This window comes from Cherax quadricarinatus, chromosome 73, assembly GCF_038502225.1.
Source record: "Cherax quadricarinatus isolate ZL_2023a chromosome 73, ASM3850222v1, whole genome shotgun sequence".
Taxonomy (NCBI): Eukaryota; Metazoa; Arthropoda; class Malacostraca; order Decapoda; family Parastacidae; genus Cherax; species Cherax quadricarinatus.
This window is the reverse complement of record NC_091364.1, coordinates 8,477,892-8,493,562: the sequence shown is the minus strand read 5'-3', so window position 1 is coordinate 8,493,562 and position 15,671 is coordinate 8,477,892. Positions and strand designations below refer to the sequence as shown.

General features: G+C 40.3%; 1 protein-coding gene across 3 annotated transcripts in view; it reads right to left on the bottom strand.

The window, feature by feature from the left end:
* Positions 1-15,671, bottom strand: part of mi (minus) — a 58,326-nt gene that overhangs the window by 31,489 nt on the left and 11,166 nt on the right. For all 3 annotated transcript variants that reach the window (XR_011394056.1, XM_070100595.1, XM_070100594.1), the window contains exons 4-10: positions 13,686-13,827; positions 9,907-10,047; positions 7,729-7,905; positions 6,766-6,957; positions 6,426-6,509; positions 2,795-2,908; positions 2,288-2,450 (exon numbers count right to left, since the gene is read on the bottom strand). Coding sequence is in view for 2 of the 3 variants with exons in the window: in XM_070100595.1 (XP_069956696.1) it covers positions 2,288-2,450; positions 2,795-2,908; positions 6,426-6,509; positions 6,766-6,957; positions 7,729-7,905; positions 9,907-10,047; positions 13,686-13,827 (1,013 nt within the window). In the remaining variant the exon portion in view is untranslated. The remainder of the gene's footprint in view (positions 1-2,287; positions 2,451-2,794; positions 2,909-6,425; positions 6,510-6,765; positions 6,958-7,728; positions 7,906-9,906; positions 10,048-13,685; positions 13,828-15,671) is intronic.

Below are 15,671 nucleotides of genomic sequence, written 5' to 3'. Positions count from 1 at the left end.
CAGTATTTAGATAAGGGTAAAGAGGTCTTTGTGGCATTTATGGATTTGGAAAAGGCATATGACAGGGTGGATAGGGGGGCAATGTGGCAGATGTTGCAAGTGTATGGTGTAGGAGGTAGGTTACTGAAAGCAGTGAAGAGTTTTTACGAGGATAGTGAGGCTCAAGTTAGAGTATGTAGGAAAGAGGGAAATTTTTTCCCAGTAAAAGTAGGCCTTAGACAAGGATGTGTGATGTCACCGTGGTTGTTTAATATATTTATAGATGGGGTTGTAAGAGAAGTAAATGCGAGGGTCTTGGCAAGAGGCGTGGAATTAAAAGATAAAGAATCACACACAAAGTGGGAGTTGTCACAGCTGCTCTTTGCTGATGACACTGTGCTCTTGGGAGATTCTGAAGAGAAGTTGCAGAGATTGGTGGATGAATTTGGTAGGGTGTGCAAAAGAAGAAAATTAAAGGTGAATACAGGAAAGAGTAAGGTTATGAGGATAACAAAAAGATTAGGTGATGAAAGATTGTATATCAGATTGGAGGGAGAGAGTATGGAGGAGGTGAACGTATTCAGATATTTGGGAGTGGACGTGTCAGCGGATGGGTCTATGAAAGATAAGGTGAATCATAGAATTGATGAGGGAAAAAGAGTGAGTGGTGCACTTAGGAGTCTGTGGAGACAAAGAACTTTGTCCTTGGAGGCAAAGAGGGGAATGTATGAGAGTATAGTTTTACCAACGCTCTTATATGGGTGTGAAGCGTGGGTGATGAATGTTGCAGCAAGGAGAAGGCTGGAGGCAGTGGAGATGTCATGTCTGAGGGCAATGTGTGGTGTGAATATAATGCAGAGAATTCGTAGTTTGGAAGTTAGGAGGAGGTGCGGGATTACCAAAACTGTTGTCCAGAGGGCTGAGGAAGGGTTGTTGAGGTGGTTCGGACATGTAGAGAGAATGGAGCGAAACAGAATGACTTCAAGAGTGTATCAGTCTGTAGTGGAAGGAAGGCGGGGTAGGGGTCGGCCTAGGAAAGGTTGGAGGGAGGGGGTAAAGGAGGTTTTGTGTGCGAGGGGTTTGGACTTCCAGCAGGCATGCGTGAGCGTGTTTGATAGGAGTGAATGGAGACAAATGGTTTTTAATACTTGACGTGCTGTTGGAGTGTGAGCAAAGTAACATTTATGAAGGGATTCAGGGAAACCGGCAAGCCGGACTTGAGTCCTGGAGATGGGAAGTACAGTGCCTGCACTCTGAAGGAGGGGTGTTAATGTTGCAGTTTAAAAACTGTAGTGTAAAGCACCCTTCTGGCAAGACAGTGATGGAGTGAATGATGGTGAAAGTTTTTCTTTTTCGGGCCACCCTGCCTTGGTGGGAATCGGCCAGTGTGATAATAAAAAAAATATATCTTCATTTCATGATTTGTTCTTAGAGATTCTCCTAGCTCAGCTTCTTTATTTTTAGACCTTTCTATAATATATTCTTATGTTACGCATCCGCCTAGGTAGTAGGTTGGTAGACAGCAACTACCCAGGGAGGTGCTACCGTCCTGCCAAGCGAGTGTAAAACGAAAGCCTGTAATTGTTTTACATGATGGTAGAATTGCTGGTGTCCTTTTTTCTGTCTCATAAACATGCAAGATTTCAGGTACGTCTTGCTACTTCTACTTACACTTAGGTCACACTATACATACATGTACAAGCATATATATACACACACCCCTCTGGGTTTTCTGCTATTTTCTTTCTAGTTCTTGTTCTTGTTTATTTCCTCTTATCTCCATAGGGAAGTGGAACAGAATTCTTCCTCCATAAGCCATGCGTGTTGTAAGAGGCGACTAAAATGCTGGGAGCAGAGGGCTAGTAACCCCTTCTCCTGTATAAATTACTAAATTTAGAAAGAGAAACTTTTGTTTTTCTTTTTGGGCCACCCTGCCTCGGTGGGATGCGGCCGGTTTGTTGAAAGAAGTTACCCATCCAACTACTCTCTCTCAATAAACATAAAGGATAATGACATTTTGGAATGAATTTCGAGAATTAATATCTTACTTTATATCACCTTTATCAGTAGCATATAATTAAAAAGTCACAACTAATGTGTCATATTATTTAATTTCATTATTATTTCAGATTTAAATAAATCTGGCTGGCTCTAAGTAAGCCTAATTCCTTGGCTACCTATCCAAGCAGGAGGCAGGCATGTTGCCCCATGCCACCATTAAAAAACAATCCAAAAAGAACTCACACAAAGTCCTAGGAGTGTACTAGGCAAAATACCTAAGGAAAACACTTCATTACCTCAGATTTACCTGGTAAAACAGAGCAAAAAGTTTTGGGTAGGACAGGTGGAGGAGCAGGAATTAACATCATGCAGCGCAGCAGTTCCTCACTTGCTGCAGCTTCCACCTCTCTCCTTGTGTGCTCACTTAGTTCATTTACAGACTGACCTGCTCGAGACATGCGGTGAATGATCTAGAACAAACAGAAGCACATATTAAAAACACTTTTGTGTGTTTGTCAATGAAATGACACATGTTGCTGCTTCCACAGAATTAAATATGCTAGTTGGGATATCACTGAAGTGGAGGAAGATACATTTTTTCCACTGCTAACTACAAATCCTCAAATGGATGACATGTGCTACATCTTCTAAGAACTAAATATGATGTACTGGTCTGTCTCGCACTCAGCAGAGAGAGGATCAAGCCTCCACCATGTCCTGCACTGAATGACCCACATGGGTTTAGTGCTTAACATGAATTAAACAAATAAACAGACTGGTGTATTACAAGAATAAAACATTTCTTTTAGCTTACTTGTTGAGGAAGGTTTAAAGTAAGATAGGAAAATGCAGCCATATGAAGTGTTGATAATCCCGGTGTCTCCCTTACAAGGTCCAGTATTCTTTTTTCATCCTCAATGCAGTGACTCTGCAGAGGAATGCTACTGCATTAATTGCTGAATAGTACAGTACTAGACAAAATAATGTACTGTACCAATCATGAAATTGCAAAATCTCTGATGTATTGATGCTATCAACCATTGCAATTGTTTTACAACAGGAAACTTTGCTATTCACTACCCAATCTTCTGCATATTCTCCCAGATCTCATGTGAGTCCCCATCCACACTGGGGTAGCCAGAGATGTAGAAGCAAAATGTAAAGACATTAAAACAAAAAGGTTTTCTTCTTTTTACATTTACCAATTTATACAGGAGAAGGGGTTACTAGCCCCTTGCTCCTAGCATTTTAGTCATCTCTTACAATATGCATGTCTTATGGAGGAAGGATTCTTCTCCACTTTCCCATGGAGTTTACCATTAATTTTTTTATTATTTTTTTTTTTATTATTATCACACTGGCCGATTCCCACCAAGGCAGGGTGGCCCGAAAAAGAAAAACTTTCACCATCATTCACTCCATCACTGTCTTGCCAGAAGGGTGCTTTACACTACAGTTTTTAAACTACAACATTAACACCCCTCCTTCAGAGTGCAGGCACTGTACTTCCCATCTCCAGGACTCAAGTCCGGCCTGCCGGTTTCCCTGAACCCCTTCATAAATGTTACTTTGCTCACACTCCAACAGCACGTCAAGTATTAAAAACCATTTGTCTCCATTCACTCCTATCAAACATGCTCACGCATGCCTGCTGGAAGTCCAAGCCCCTCGCACACAAAACCTCCTTTACCCCCTCCCTCCAACCTTTCCTAGGCCGACCCCTACCCCGCCTTCCTTCCACTACAGACTGATACACTCTTGAAGTCACTCTGTTTTGCTCCATTCTCTCTACATGTCCGAACCACCTCAACAACCCTTCCTCAGCCCTCTGGACAACAGTTTTGGTAATCCCGCACCTCCTCCTAACTTCCAAACTACGAATTCTCTGCATTATATTCACACCACACATTGCCCTCAGACATGACATCTCCACTGCCTCCAGCCTTCTCCTCGCTGCAACATTCATCACCCATGCTTCACACCCATATAAGAGCATTGGTAAAACTATACTCTCATACATTCCCCTCTTTGCCTCCAAGGACAAAGTTCTTTGTCTCCAAAGACTCCTAAGTGATTAAAAATATTTATGGATGGTTCACTACAATGGAGCATTAATACTTAAAAATGGAGTATGGGAGTCTTATTGGCACAGAGACTGGAAATTATAATTTGGTGTTAACTGAGATGGTAATGAGTTTGGCAGTTCTTTAAAGAGAAGTATTTTTTTATTAACACATCAGCCATTTCCCACCAAGGCAGGGGTGACCCAAAAAAGAAGAAACACTTTCAACATCATTCACTCCATCACTGTCTCACCAGAGGGGCATCTACACTACAGTTTAAAAACTGCAACATATCCACAACCCTCCTTCAGGGCACAGGCACTGTACTTCCCACCTCCAGAACTCAAGTTCAGCAAACCGGTTTTCCTGAATCCCATCATAAATGTTACCTTGCTCGAACTACAAGAGCATGTCAGGTCATAAAAACCAATTGTCTCCACTCACTCCTATTTAACACGCTCATACATGTTTGCTGGAAGTCCAAGCCCCTTGCACACACAGGCACTGTACTTCCCACCTCCAGAACTCAAGTTCAGCAAACCGGTTTTCCTGAATCCCATCATAAATGTTACCTTGCTCGAACTACAAGAGCATGTCAAGTCATAAAAACCAATTGTCTCCACTCACTCCTATTTAACATGCTCACACATGTTTGCTGGAAGTCCAAGCCCCTTGCACACAAAACCTCCTTTACCCCCTCCCTCCAACCTTTCCTAGGTTGACCCTTTACCCCTGCATACCTTACAGTACAGATTTATATGCCCTCCAAGTCATTCTATTTTGTCCCACTCTCTCTAAATGTCTGAACCACCTCAACAACCCCTCCTCAGCCCTCTGGATAATACTTCTAGAAATCCCACACCTTCTAATCTCCAAGCTACAGATTCTCTGCTTTATATTCACATTGGACATTCCCCTCAGACAAGACATCTCCACTGTCTCCAGCCTTCTCTTTGTTGCAACATTCACCACCCATGCTTCACACCCACATAAAAGCATTGGTATAACTATATTTTCATACATTCCCCTCTTTGCTTCCGTGGATAATGTTCTTTGTTTCCACAGACTCCTCAATGCACCACTCACCATTTTCCCCTCATCAATTCTATGATTCACCTTGTCTTTCGTAGACCCATCTGCTGAAAAGTTCGCTCCAAAATATCTGAATATATTCACTTCCTCCATTCTGATATCTAGTCTTTTTTTCATTATCTAAATTTTTTGTTATGATCATCACCTTGCTCTTTCCTATGTTCATTTTTAATTTCCTTCTTTTACATACCCTTCCACACTCATCCACCAACCTCTGCAACTTCTCTTCAGAATCTCCCAAAAGCACAGTGTCATCAGCAAGAAGCAACTGTGACAACTCCCACTTTGTATTAGATTCTTTATCTTTTAATCCCACACCTCTTGCCAACACCCAAGGATTCACTTCTCTTACAACCCCATCTATAAATATATTGAACAACCATGGAGACATCACACATTCCTGTCTAAGGTCTACTTTTACTGGGAAGTAATTCCTCTCTCTTTCCCAAAAACCATTTATCTCTATTCACTCCTATCTAACATGCTCATACATGTCTGCTGTATGTCACTAGCTCCTTGCTCCCATCATTTTAGTCGCCTCTTACGACATGCATGGCTTACAGAGGAAGAATTCTTTTTCACTTCCCCATGGAGGAAGGATTCTTTTCCACTTCCATATATTTATTAAATAAAAGCACCAACTCTCCATGGGGAAGTGGAACAGAATTCTTCCTCCGTAAGCCATGCGTGTTGTAAAAGGCGACTAAAATGCCGGGAGCAAGGGGCTAGTAACCTCTTCTCCTGTATATATTACTAAATGTAAAAGGAGAAACTTTAGTTTTTCCTTTTGGGCCACCCCACCTCGGTGGGATACGGCCGGTGTGTTGAAAGAAAGAAGAAAGGCACCAACCATTCCAAAACTATATCCCCACCTGCTTTTAATATTTCTGTCTTTATCTCATCAATCCCAGCTACTTTACCCCCATTCATTCTACCCACAACCTCACGCACCTCTCACACACTTACAACTCACTCTTGCTTACTCTTACAAGATGTTATAACTCCCTGCCCATTGCACAAAATCACAGCTTCCTTCCCTATCTTCATGAACATTTAACAGTTCCTCAAAATATTCCCTCCAAGAATGAGCTGGGGACCCATCTTTTTCACTTTATCCCCATTAAAGACCTAGTGCTTGCAAACCACATAAAAATGGAAAATTGGAAAGTGAAAATGGACAGAGATATGGGTAGATTAATAGGCACTGTTGCTTCATACTAGGAAGTGGCATATTAAATAAAAGTAAGAAATTCTGCTATTACTCTGACTCAACTACTACTGTATATTTACCTTAGTATGGTGACCTGTATGACTGATGAACTTAACAACATCCTCTCCACAAACACTTGGATCTTGCATGGCAACCATCAGTGCCTGTTTGGAAAATTAATTTTTAAGAACATCAAATTTACTTGTACTGTACAGCAGCTAGGCAAAATTTAATCAAGACAAACCCTTTTTTTTATACAGTACTGTACACCCCTACTACACTGGTAGTGAGGGGATATATTGTAATGGACAACAGCAATGATATTAAATTTCTTGTAATGGACAAAAAATTTCTTGCACAAGTTTACTTATGAAAATAAGTAAACTTGTGCAACAGCTACAGAGAAATCTTAAAGCCAACCTTTCCTTTCTGAGCTCCTTCACTAAGAATAAGCATGTTGAGGGTCTGGTAGAAGCCCTTAAACTGAAGGCTAGGGATGAGATCAAAATGACCCTCTGCATTGCTTAGTTTCCACTCCTCTGTGGTTAATGCTCTCACACCTTCCAGTGCTGGTGGCAGCGGTGAATACTGAAGTCGGATCAGTGTTGCTATCTGCATTGTATTATTATTATTACAATCAAAATTAAGCACTAAACCCACAAGGGTCATACAGACCTGCATCATAAACATTGAAAGAAATCACACTATAAGTTTATAATCCTATTGAATTGTATTTTTTTAGGCAGTAGCCAGAATTTTTTAATTCTAATCTTTCTGTATTTTTTAATTCATGTGTAATTAGACAACATTTATAAATAATAATTTAAAATACAGTAATCCTTCTTCAATGTATTTGGAATCATTCAGTTCTCTGGTTGGGTGAGACACATGGGCAAGTCTCCTTATATCAGAGATGAATTGGAGAAGATGAGAAGGAGTGTGAAGTAATCAGTCCCTCAGCCTTGATTCGATGTGTTCAGTCCGTCAATCTTGAGAAAAGTACAATACATATATGGACTCAACACATCGACTCAAGGCTAAGGGACTGATTACCTTACACTCCTTCCTTTTTCACTTAGCAGTAAAGAGGTACCCAGGAATTGTGGGGGTGTATCCTAGAGAAAAGAGCCCAATGGAAATACACGTACACCATATTATTTGGTTTTCTTGAATTATCCTGAGTTAATAACCCTCCAGGTTATTAAATAATCTGAGGGATATCCTAGTAAAAGCTCTAGGGGAAATAAGTCATATTACTTGGCTTTGCTGAATTATTCTGATTTAATCATGTTAAGGATATCTTCTCCACTTACATACACCTGATCAATAGAACAAGAAAAATTATAACCAAATAATTATAACTAGATAAAAAATATTACTCACTCCAGACTGAGAAGTAAAGGTATCCAGTAAAGATGTCACTTCTTCTTGTTCCTCGTCATCAGAGTGATGGACAGGGAAAATCTTGTACACACCACCATAACGAAGGTATACCCAAGGTAAGGTACCAATGTCAAAGTCTACCACAACTTCTGCAGTTGGAAGAATGTATAATGCCTCCTGTATGAAAAACATGAATTAAGAAACATTCATAGGCTTTTATGCTAAGTTGGGTGGCACAGAAAAATTTCTCAAAAAATCTTTCTTCAAAATTCTTTGCATCAGTTTAATTACAGATGAAGAGGAAAAACAAAAGCCACAAATATATGAACAAACAATTCCTCCAGTACAGTGGACCCCCGGTTATTGGCCGCTTCTGTTACCAGCCAACTTGGTGATCGGCCGGTTTTTCGGCGCCAGGTTATCAGCCGTTAATTCGGTGATTGGCCATTTGGGACACATCCATCCACAGGCTGGGGCCGCTTGCGCGTCAGTTTGGCTGTATCTTTCGGTGTGTGAGGAAGCTTCTGCTCATACATCCAAACATTTCGCTTGTTTTCCATTGTTTTTTGTGGGTTTTTTGCAGTGCATCTCCAAAATAAGTAACCATGGCTCCAAAGAAAGTTCCTAGTAAAGTTCCTGTGGTAAAGAAAGTGAGAAGCACCATGGAATTTAAGTGTGAAGTGTAGCAGGCATGCAGAGAGTGTGGCAGGCATACAGGGAGTGTAACAGGCATGCAGGGAGTGCAGCAGGCATGCTGGGAGTGTAGCAGACATGCAGGAAGTGTAGCAGGCATGCAGGAAGTGCAGCAGGCATGCAGGAAGTGTAGCAGACATGCAGGAAGTGTAGCAGACATGCAGGAAGTGTAGCAGGCATGCAGGAAGTGTAACAGGCATGCAGGGAGTGTAACAAGCATGCAGGGAGTGTAACAAGCATGCAGGGAGTGTAACAGGCATGCAGGGAGTGAAACATGCATGCAGGGAGTGTAACAGGCATGCAGGGAATGTAACAGGCATGCAGGGAGTGAAACATGCATGCAGGGAGTGTAGCAGGCATGCAGGGAGTGAAACAGGCATGCAGGGAGTGAAACATGCATGCAGGGAGTGTAACAGGCATGCAGGGAGTGAAACAGGCATGCAGGGAGTGAAACATGCATGCAGGGAGTGTAGCAGGCATGCTGGGAGTGTAACAGACATGCAGGAAGTGTAGCAGGCATGCAGGAAGTGTAGCAGACATGCAGGAAGTGTAGCAGGCATGCAGGAAGTGTAACAGGCATGCAAGGAGTGTAGCAGGCATGCTGGGAGTGTAGCAGGCATGCTGGGAGTGTAGCAGGCATGCAGGAAGTGTAGCAGGCATGCAGAAAGTGTAACAGGCATGCAGGAAGTGTAGCAGACATGCAGGAAGTGTAGCAGGCATGCAGGTGTAACAGGCATGCAGGGAATGTAACAGGCATGCAGGGAGTGTAACAGGCATGCAGGGAGTGTAGCAGGCATGTTGGGGTGTAGAAGACATGCAGGAAGTGTAGCAGGCATGCAGGAAGTGTAGCAGGCATGCAGGAAGTGTAGCAGGCATGCAGGGAGTGTAGCAGGCATGCAGGGAGTGTAACAGCATGCAGGGAGTGTAACAGCATGCAGGGAGTGAAACAGGCATGCTGGGAGTGTAGCAGACATGCAGGAAGTGTAGCAGGCATGCAGGAAGTGTAGCAGGCATGCAGGAAGTGTAGCAGGAATGCAGGAAGTGTAGCAGGCATGCAGGGAGTGTGGCAGGCATGCAGGGAGTGTAACAGCATGCAGGGAGTGAAACAGGCATGCTGGGAGTGTAGCAGGCATGCCGGAAGTGTAGCAGGCATGCAGGAAATGTAGCAGGCATGCAGGAAGTGTAGCAGGCATGCAGGAAGTGTAGCAGGCATGCAGGAAGTGTAGCAGGCATTCCAGAAGCCACCATTAGTCTTCAATAAAGGTATGTAATACTGGTGAAAATTTTTGTCTGGAACAGATTAGCTGTAATTACATTAATTCTTATGGGAAATATTATTTCGGTTTTTGGCCATTTCGTTTTAGGCCGAGCTTCTGGATCGGATTATGGCCGATAACCGAGGGTCCACTGTATCTAAGAAACCATGTGCTATAGCACCTCATATTACCCAACACTTAAAATTAATAAAAAATATTTAATTTTCACCTGTTTGGCTTTACTTCCTAAAGCAAGTTGTCCACTGATGCACTGAATAGCACATTCAGGAAAAGACACAGTATTCCCAGTTCCCTTTTCTGCCAGTGTTAAATGGCCTTGCCAAAATGTGTTGATGATAGTTTCTACAACCTGTAAATATAATTTGTATACATTCTCAATACTATAAACTCTATATGAATCTACTGAACATAAGTATTTTTAATTGTATATGACACTGTAAACTCACTCACAAGTTCTTATTATATGCTGCGATATAATTTACACTCCATGGGGAAGTGGAGAAGAATCCTTCCTCCGTAAGCCACATGTGTCGTAAGAGGTGACTATAATACCGGGAGCAAGGGGCTAGTAAATTTACCCTTCTGCATAAATTACTAAATTAACAAAGAAGAAAAACTTTACATTTCTTCTTTTTTGGGTCACCCTGACTCAGTGGGAGATGATCATTGTGTCAAAAAAAAAAAAATTATACAGTAGGACCCTGCTTTACGGCGTTTTGCCTTACGGCGTTCCACTAATACAGACATTTCAAATTATGACCAAAACTCGCTATACGGCTCCCCCCCACCTTTCTAATATGGTCACCATGCCCTACCTGGTTTGTTTACATTCTCTGTGAGCTCCATGAGCACTGCATCTCTTCATTATGTCTGGAAACTTTCCAAAATTTCAAGTGTTTTAAAGTTATTTCATGTTTTATATATACTCTGATAATTATACTTATGTGTACCCGTACCTAAATAAATTACAGACTGTGCTGGCATGCAGGTACATACACATTAAAATCACTAAGAGTGTCTTATTAGTCTTGAGGACGCCATATTAATAATGATATTTTATTTTATTATCACACTGGCCGATTCCCACCAGGGCAGGGTGGCCCGAAAAAGAAAAACTTTCACCATCATTCACTCCATCACTGTCTTGCCAGAAGGGTGCTTTACACTACAGTTTTTAAACTGCAACATTAACACCCCTCCTTCAGAGTGCAGGCACTGTACTTCCCATCTCCAGGACTCAAGTCTAGCCTGCCGGTTTCCCTGAACCCCTTCATAAATGTTACTAATAATAATAATACTAATACGCAATAATAGTCACTCACAGGCGCATTAAATGTCATATATAACATATAAACATGATAAATACACCCCACAGTAGAATAAATTAACATAAATATATGAGACGAATCCTAGGTAGTGGGTTAGTAGACAGCAACCACCCAGGGAGGTACTACCATCCTGCCAAGTGAGTGTAAAATGAAAGCCTGTAATTGTTTTACATGATGGTAGGATTGCTGGTGTCCTTTTTTCTGTCTCATGAACATGCAAGATTTCAGGCATGTCTTGCTACTTCTACTTACACTTAGGTCACACTACACATACATGTACAAGCATATATGTATATACACACCTCTCTGGGTTTTCTTCCATTTTTCTTACTAGTTCTTGTTCTTGTTTATTTCCTCTTACCTCCATGGGGAAGTGGAACAGAATTCTTCCTCTGTAAGCCATGCGTGTTGTAAGAGGCGACTAAAATGCCGGGAGCAAGGGGCTAGTAACCTCTTCTCCTGTATATATTACTAAATGTAAAAGGAGAAACTTTAGTTTTTCCTTTTGGGCCACCCTGCCTCGGTGGGATACGGCAGGTGTGTTGAAAGAAAGAAATATGAGACGAATGGTTTTTGGGACTTGACGAGCTGTTGGAGTGTAAGCAGGGTAATATTTAGTGAAGGGATTCATTGTAACTGGTTATTTTTATATAGCCGGACTTGAGTACTGGAAATGGGAAGTACCATGCCTGCACTTTAAAGGAGGGGTTTGGGGATATTGGTAGTTTGGAGGGGTGTGTTATATATCTTTACAGTATTTGCTTCTAAACTGTTGTACCTGGGCACCTATGCAAAGACAGTGATTATGTGCGAGTGAGGTGAAAGTGTTGAATGATGATGAGAGTATTTTCTTTTTTGGGGATTTTTTTTCTTTTTAGGTCACCCTGCCTCAGTGGGAGATAGCCGACTTATTGAAAATATATATATGTATATATATATATATGATGTTATGTTTATGAACCAAAACCAGACGCATTCATCTGCTTGTTTACATAACTCCACGTCTCTCTCCTTTACTCATTCTTTCTCTTTCTCTTTCTCTTTCTTTATCTTTCTCTCTCTTTCTCTTTCTCTTTTTATTTCTCTTTCTTTCTTTACTTCTCTCTTTGTCTCTCTCTCCCCTTTCTTTCTCTTTCTCTCTCTGTATACTATATATGCATTTTATTGCTCTATTGCACTTTAAATGTCATAGTATAGTATGTGTGGGTGGGGTGGCCTAGCTGGCTACCATACTTCCCACACCTGACTTCCTACTATTAAATACTACTCATCTCTCACCCTACATTAAGACTACAAATATTTTAAGGTAAGTAATGAATGTACTGTATATGCATTTTATCACTTTGGGGCACTTTAAATGTCATAGTATATTACACGTGGGCGCAGTGTCTTAGGTGGCTACGATACCTCCTACACCAGATTTCCTACGAATAAATATTACTCACCTCTCACCCTACATTAAGACTACAGAGCAGCGGCTCGTCCATAGGAGCTGCAGTCCCCCCAGATGCTCAGTGCCAGATGTATAACTTCATCAACCTTACGCTAAAATATGTAATTTGCAACTGACAAACATATTACAGGAAAAATATGTTTTGTGTTGTTTTCAATGTATTTATAAGCGAATTTTTAATTTTTTGTTGAAATGAGATAAAAAAATTATTAAAAATAGAAGTCTGATGCAGTACAATAGTACGTACAAGTATTACTGGCGCTACGAGTCGCCACTGAGACCACACATATTTTAGGGTAAGTAATGAGTGTACTGTAGTATTTGCATTTTATCGCTCTGTGGCGCTTTAAATGTCATACTACATGTGGGTGGGGTGGCCCGGCTGGCTACCATACCTCCCACACCTGACTTCTTACAATAAATACTTCTCACCTCTCACCCTACATAAGACTACAAATATTTTAAGTAAGTAGTGAGTGTACCTCTTCTCCTGTATATATTACTAAATGTAAAAGGAGAAACTTTCATTTTTCCTTTTGGGCCACCCTGCCTCAGTGGGATACGGCCGGTATGTTGAAAGAAGAAAGAAAGAAGTAATGAGTGTACTGTGTGTGCATTTTACTTTTTATTGTTTCTAATGCTTAGTTCTATTGCTAACTTAATATATGTTGGTGTAAACTTGTTATCTGGCATTTATATGCATTTATAAGTGGAAAAAATGGCGTTCTGCTTTCCAGCGGTAGCCTGGAACCTAACCTGCCATATAAGTGGGGCCCTACTGTACGTATATAATTTACCGACAAAAAACAAATACTGATCCAGTACCTCTGTAATGTATTTTTTTTTTTGCATACTATTTATGGATGTGGTCTCTGTACTTCAACTTTTTAAAATGACTTAATTTCCCCAATTATAAATACTGAATGTGTGTACAGAAAAAAAGTATAAATGATTAAAAATTTGAAGCAATAGGCTTACATTAATTTTAAATAGTATCCACAAAACTGAGATAAGATTTCAATACTGTGCTGTTATTCAAAAGAAAATTTTGAATAAAAATTGAACTTGCAATGTAATGAAAATTCACAAAATATGTTGCTGTCATGGACACCCAATTAACATTCTCATGCTCATATGTTCAAGTAAACAATTTTCAGATAGAGACCCCATATTATTAATTGTTTCAACCTAGTACAGAAGATTTACCTCTGAACATGAAGTGGCAATATGGAGTGGCATGAAGCCTGGCCATTCATGAACAATTTCCTGGTCCTTACAAATAATGTATAAGCCACCAAAGTGCCACTGCTGTATTCTTCTTAAGGCCCCATAAAACTCTGGAACCTCACTGAAATGTCATAAAATTGGGTGACAGAGACCATTCATTCACAGCTATTATTAGTACAATCATGGGGAAGTGCTAATCCCATAGGGATCATACATCGTTTGGGCAATGGGAGGTAATCAGGTGTAAGCCAAAGAAGGCAAAGATATCACCAATTCCTCGGATAAAGAGCTCTTCAACAGCATCAAGGCCCCCTCCTGAAGTGCCAATCATTTGTGGTGCCTGCAATATTTATCTTTCAATACAGGTACTAAAACATTTGTATACATTATACAATATATTTTCTAGCAGGAGAGGACATATCTAGAAAGAAAAATAAACACAACTGTTACATTATGAAATATATAAATTTTTGGTTAGACAACCAAAGCCCACTTTGCTTTATGTATGTGAGACTTTTTAAATCTTGAAATTCACTGAGAACATAAAAATGTAAGACATAATACAGTAGACAAGGATAGCTGCTTGATACAGGAAGGTGCAGGATGAAGAGTCATAGCCAGAGCTATGACTCGACCCCTCCAACCACAATTACACGAGTACAATTAAGTGAGTACCTATATAAGCTATACTGACATTAGGAAGAATTTTTACACCAAGAAAGTAAAGAAATGAAATGACGTGGAAGCCACACAGTAGAGGCCTACTCCAAAATTGTGAAGCAACAGGCCCTACCAAACTCCACTAGGTAAATACTGCACACAAAAAATACTGTATTATACATAAATCTGGATGTAATGTAGTAATACCCCACAAATCATGTGTTTACTTAAAATTTTACTTAGCAACCAAGGATATATTAGGCAACATAATATGCAGTAGCAGCTTCTCTTTACCAACTCCTTTCCTTAAAAAAATCATCATTGCTTGAGTGATTATACAACCTAACATAAACCAAAGATGTATGGTATACAACATTTATGCATTTGATTTAAATAAATTACAAAAATCAATCTAACCTAATTTACTTGCTCCTCTTCCCTCTTTCTTCCTTCCCTCTTAGCACCTAGATGCTCAACACTAGCATTCAACTCAACTACACTTCTCCTTAAGCCTTCAACCCAAGAAACCAACTATCACTGGAAGTATTTTGTGTGCATATAATTTGTGGGACTGAGATCTATTTGGCATGCTCATTCCTTACAAACAGGCTCTTGGTGCATATGTGATGCATCCAAGTAATGTGGTTTTAATAAAAAAGTACAATATACATGTACTGGAATTTTACCCCAGCACACACTGATTACATAATAGACATCTAAAGCAAAATTTGCTTTAATGTAGTTTCCACATTGCAACACTTTTATATAAAATTAATCTCAATCACTAAGCTGGGTATCATTTTATCATCCAGATTTTTTAAGGAATGTGTATAAGAATTAAGCTAATGGAGATGAAAATAAATGAAGGACTTCATTCCAAGAAGATTAACTGGCAGATATTTCAAAAAATGGTAGTACTCTCTGCTGATATTTAATGAAGTTGATAGGGAACATTTTTAAATTAAGAGCATGTCTAATAATTATTGTAAAAATAACCAGAGAAACAAGAAAAAACATGAAAAATTATATCTTTACATTTTCTAGCTCTGATGTTTCTACTGCCTTGAAAGGAAGTGAGTACAGGGTAAAATGGCTGTTTTCATGTGTGTGTGTGGAGAGAGAGAGAGAGAGAGAGAGAGAGAGAGAGAGAGAGAGAGTGACAGAGAGAGAGTGACAGAGAGAGAGTGACAGAGAGAGAGTGACAGAGAGAGAGTGACAGAGAGAGAGTGACAGAGAGAGAGTGACAGAGAGAGAGTGACAGAGAGAGAGTGACAGAGAGAGAGTGACAGAGAGTGACAGAGAGAG